Genomic DNA, 4,827 nt, shown 5'->3' with positions numbered 1-4,827 from the left:
ATCATCCAAATGAATCACCTGTTGATGCAGCAGTGAATTTAACACTTTTCGAACTGTCCGAATCATTCTTTCCCATACTCCACCATGGTGTGAAGCTGCAGGAGTGTTGAATTCCCATGAAATTCCTTTCTGTTGAAGTGGTATATGAATCTTACTCTGATTTAATTTGTTTATCTCATCACAGAGTTCTCGCTCACCTCCGACCAGGTTGGTTCCGTTATCGGAGCAAATGGATTTTACTGTCCCTCTCCTAGTAATGAATCTTCTCACTGCATTGATGCACGAATCTGTATCTAGAGAGAACGCCATCTCTAAATGCACTGCTCTGAGTGTTAGGCAGGTTAATATCACACCATACCTTTTGACTTCTTTTCTTGCTCTCTTCACCATTATCGGACCAAAGAAGTCCATACCCACGTGTGAAAATGGTGGTTCATCTACAGAGAGACGATCTGACGGAAGACTCGTCTTTTGCTGCTCCATGACACAAGCTCTGTACTTCCGGCACAGGACACCCTTGGACACTAACTACGCTCTTGATAATAGAGCAAGCCCCCATTATCCAATAATTCTGTTTCAATTGGGCCAGCATTGTTTGATATCTAAGATGTTCAACTTTCTCATGGCTGTCTCTCAATATCTAAGATGTGATAGCAGACTTCTTTGGGATGATAACTGGATGTTTGGCATTTTTATGGAATGTTAGCTTTATCTAGGCGTCCCCCGAATCTCATAATTCCTTCAATCACAACAGGATTGACGAGAGGAGATCTGGGTCTCAAACAACACTTACTTGCTGTCAACATTTTTATTTCTTCATGGAAACACTGTTCTTGCACATTACGTATCAATGTCATTTCCGCCTTTTCGACCATTTCGATTGACAATTGCTTGAATTTCAGTACCTTTTTCTTCAGGTTTGGGATGAAAAGAAGAATCCATCCAACAGCTCTTTTAAGTCTGGTTCAATCTGAGTAGTGAGTGATTAACTTGTCAAGTGGAGAATAGTGAACTGCGTTAAGTGTGGTAGTAGCTACAGTCTTTTTCACCTCTGGATCATCTGCTGGAAGAATCAACTCTTTCTCGTTGCTGTTGACTTGCCATTCTGATTCTGGGTTCCTTAGGAAATGTGGACCCTTGAACCATATATCATCCTGGAGAAACTTATTTATTTTCATACCTCTAGACGCTGCATCGGCTGGATTAGATTTGGTATTGATGTAGTTCCACTGGTTCTTGTCTGAAGCTTCTCTGATTATCTGAACTCTGTTTGCAACGAATGTGAGTAATCTGTTGGTGTCATTGGCAATGTATCCGAGTACTGACCAGCTCCCTGTCCAGTAGAAAGTTTCTGTTACTATATATTCCAGTTCGTCTCTGATCATTTTGCCGAGTTTCATTGCAATAGTTGCTGCTCTCAACTCCATCCTCGGTATAGTCACTCGTTTCAGAGGTGCTACTCTTGATTTCCCCATGACGAAGGAGACATGAATTTCATTTCTTGAGTTGATTCATCGTAGATAGGCGACTACTCCATAACCATGATCACTGGCGTCCGAGAACATATGAAGTTGACAGGTGACGAGTGATCCAAACTCTTCTGTCTTGAAACATCTGGGTAGTTTTGTGTTGTTGAGGTGTGATAAACCATTTAACCACTCTCGCCATATCACCATGTCATCTCCAGATATTTCCTTGTCCCATTCTACATTGTCTCTACACAGTTTCTGCAGCAGGATCTTGGCAACTAGGACATATGGTGACACATATCCTAACGGGTCATATACTGAGCTGACTATGGAGAGTATTCCTCATCTAGTAGGTGGTTTGCCTTTCACTTTGGTTGTTGTATTGAAAACAGTCTTTCTCTACTGACCATGCCACACCAAGAGCTCTTTCAACGGGGAGTTGATCAGATTTCAGGTCGATAGATTTCAGACTCTTTGCTCTCTCATTAGGTTGTATGCTCTCAACTACAGTGTGTCTGTTACTCATCCATTTGGTAACACGGAAACCTCACCATGCACACAGTTCACTCACATCAGTTACAATAGATTTAGCTATGTCTTCATTCTCAACTGATTTCAGCAGGTCATCTACGTAGAAGGATCTGAGGATGACATCGGTTATGAGAGGATTGAACATTTCTCTGTTATCTTCTGCAGTTTGGCGTAGTGCAGCTGTCGAACAACTTGGCGATGATACTGCTCCGAACAAGTGCACACAAATGCGATATACTGCAGGTTCTGGTTGAAGATCTCCATCTGGCCACCAGTAGAACCTGAGGAAGTCTCTGTCATCACATGGGACTCGTACCTGATAGAACATAGATTCTATATCAGCCATTAGGGCTACAGGCTCTTGTCTGAATCGCAGTAATACACCGATGAGGCTGTTGGTTAAGTCAGGGCCTTGAAGCAGTAGATTGTTGAGTGCTGTTCCTTGATGTATAGCTGCGCAATGAAACACCACTCAGATCTTGTCTGGTTTGTGAGGGTGATACACACCATGATGAGGAATGAACCATACCTTTCCATCGTCCCGTTTCAGTTCATCATCAGGCACCTTTTCAGCATAGTTTTTTTCCAGGATGTTATTCATGAAGTCTTTGTAGTCACTGAGAAAGCCATCATTTCTCTTCATCTTCTGTTTCAGATTCATCAGCCTCTGATAGGCTTGGTAGTGATTGTCTGGGAGGCAGACTGAGTCACTCTTGAATGGAAGGGGTATTGTGTAATGTCCAGTATTTAGTGTTATACTCTCCTTGACCTTCTCCATAAATCTGATATCATTGTGTGATGGCTGGCGTTTGTCGTCGATGACACGTTCTGGGAAGTCATAGTTGATTGACTGTTGGACAAGCTGACCAAGTTTCTTCAACTCTTCTATTTCCTGAATAGCAGTTATATCAGCTCTGTTGACAGTGAAGCAGTTCTGTACATCTGTATGTCTCACCACATTCCACACTACCCATCCCAGTCTGGTGAACGTTGCATGTGGACTTCCTTGAGGTCCTGTCTTGACATGCAGAGGAGAATAGGCATCTGGAACATTGTTGCCTATTAGTATACCTATCTCAGAGTCAATCTGAGGAAGGGAAACACCTCTCAAGTGTGGCCATCCAGAGATATTGGTTTCGGATGGAATATGCTGATGCGTCACTGGCATTCTATCTTTTGTGTAGAGCTTGGGCAACTGTACAAAGTTCTCTCCTGTCGGATCACTTACTTCCAGGTGGTTGATGCTGTAGGTTATCATAGAGTGTGGATGTCCCATGGTCTCCAAAGTTATCTTTAATATTTTACCGTCAGATCCTAACTTCTGTTTCATGCTGTCAGTGATGAAGGAAACACTGCTTCCAGGATCCAGAAAGGCATAGGTTCTGATAGCGTGACTACTTCCTTTCCTTCTCAGCATCACAGGAATTATTGCCATGGTACGTTCTTCCTCTCCAGCTACCATACAACTCACTGTGTTGGAACTACTTTCCTTGCTTGTTTTCTGTCGATCATGTTTACTATCTAGTTGAGCCTTAGGCTTGCTGCGGTTGAAATGTAGGACTGTTTGATGACTGAGGCCACAATTGTTGCAGGATATGGTGGCGTTGCAGTCCAAACTTTTGTGTCCATAGTGTAGACATCGGAAACATAGTCCCTTTGTCCTTAAATATTGTAGCTTGTCAACATGTTCCATTCCTTGCCACTTTTTACACTGTTCAAGTCCATGACCTTCATCCTTGCAGTAGTAGTCCGGCAGAGAAATGAATATTTTCCCCCAACCCAGAATTAGGGGATAAAGTTTTTTTTATTGCTGGATTTGTTTAATGATGTACTCTAGATTATGAAACTGACTGATGACACTCTGTCATCTTTGGGCATTTTGAAATATTCAAGATGGCCAACAAGATGGCCGCCAAAACATGAAAATATCGCTTCCTTGCTAACAGTATGGAATATGATACCACTTTTGGAGCAAATCACTAATATTTTGATTTCAACTAATTAGAATATGGTATTCTAAATGAACTGGTATCATTTAAAACATAATTTGATTCTTAAATAAGCAAGATAACTGGCAAAATGCCTGTCGAAACATTATAAAGTCAACAAGCACGGCATTCTTTTTAAGGATAATTCTGAACTTTCAAAAATGAATATTGGCTCAAGGTTTTCTTCACATACATACAATCATCATCAACAACACGGTTAGTGAGTTGGTTGAAGCAGACACTGGAGCTACAATGTAATAGGAGAAGGCCTCGTAAGTGTGTCACTTGTGCCTAATCCATTTGGTTTTCCGAAATAAAATATGTTTAAAACAATACCGCCGCTGGTAGTTTAATTTGTGAAAAATAGCAGGACATTCAGCTGTCGGGGCTATGGGTCAGTGGGTGATTGACGATTTGTGATGGCGCCAGCTGGGGGCGGAGACGACACACTTTCCAAACTATTTCTCAACCTTATCTAATGCTAATTCAACAAGAGACACAGAGACACATAGTTTTTGATAGAGGCTACTTGTTATAATATATTGTTGATTAAAATATGTAAAACTATGTATCTCTGGCTGTCTTGTCATCCCTTCATTCAGTAAAGTGGACTGTTCCAACTACACACATTACCTAATTATAAATCTCATCCAGGCATGGCATACCCACATCACCTAATTGTATTTTGGTACCTTGTGGGGAGAAATTAGGCGATCTGGGAGGATACCGTTATATCATCTAACATGGCCAGCTCTGCTCTTAAGTAAACAAGAACCTAATCAGTGAGGGGTCCTTTATCATCCATATTTGACTGCTTATAAAAATCTTATATCTCTCCT

General features: G+C 41.5%; 2 protein-coding genes across 2 annotated transcripts; both read right to left on the bottom strand.

The window, feature by feature from the left end:
* Window positions 1-965: 965 nt before the first annotated feature.
* On the bottom strand, window positions 966-1,475 carry LOC139457392 (uncharacterized). The gene has a single exon (XM_071238796.1). It carries the CDS (start codon window positions 1,473-1,475, stop codon window positions 966-968), a length of 510 nt encoding a protein of 169 aa, XP_071094897.1.
* A 36-nt stretch (window positions 1,476-1,511) lies between these two features.
* On the bottom strand, window positions 1,512-3,435 carry LOC139457391 (uncharacterized). The gene is made up of 3 exons (XM_071238794.1): window positions 2,530-3,435; window positions 2,041-2,316; window positions 1,512-1,727 (listed from the first exon to the last, which is right to left on the bottom strand). The coding sequence occupies exons 1-3, from the start codon at window positions 3,433-3,435 to the stop codon at window positions 1,512-1,514; spliced, it is 1,398 nt and encodes a 465-aa protein (XP_071094895.1).
* Between the last annotated feature and the right edge of the window lie 1,392 nt (window positions 3,436-4,827).

Source organism: Haliotis cracherodii, unplaced genomic scaffold (genome assembly GCF_022045235.1).
Source record: "Haliotis cracherodii isolate W230 unplaced genomic scaffold, xgHalCrac1.p SCAF_12, whole genome shotgun sequence".
Taxonomy (NCBI): Eukaryota; Metazoa; Mollusca; class Gastropoda; order Lepetellida; family Haliotidae; genus Haliotis; species Haliotis cracherodii.
This window is presented reverse-complemented; position numbering and strand designations above follow the sequence as displayed.

Coding starts and splice junctions, on each gene's coding strand:
- LOC139457392 (XM_071238796.1), bottom strand. CDS start 1,475: ATGGGGAAATCAAGAGTAGCACCTCTGAAACGAGTGACTATACCGAGG.
- LOC139457391 (XM_071238794.1), bottom strand. CDS start 3,435: ATGGCAATAATTCCTGTGATGCTGAGAAGGAAAGGAAGTAGTCACGCT. Junction 2,317..2,529: donor TGAAACGGGACGATGGAAAG/GTATGGTTCATT, acceptor ATGTTCTATCAG/GTACGAGTCCCATGTGATGA. Junction 1,728..2,040: donor CTAAATCTATTGTAACTGAT/GTGAGTGAACTG, acceptor ATCCTGCTGCAG/AAACTGTGTAGAGACAATGT.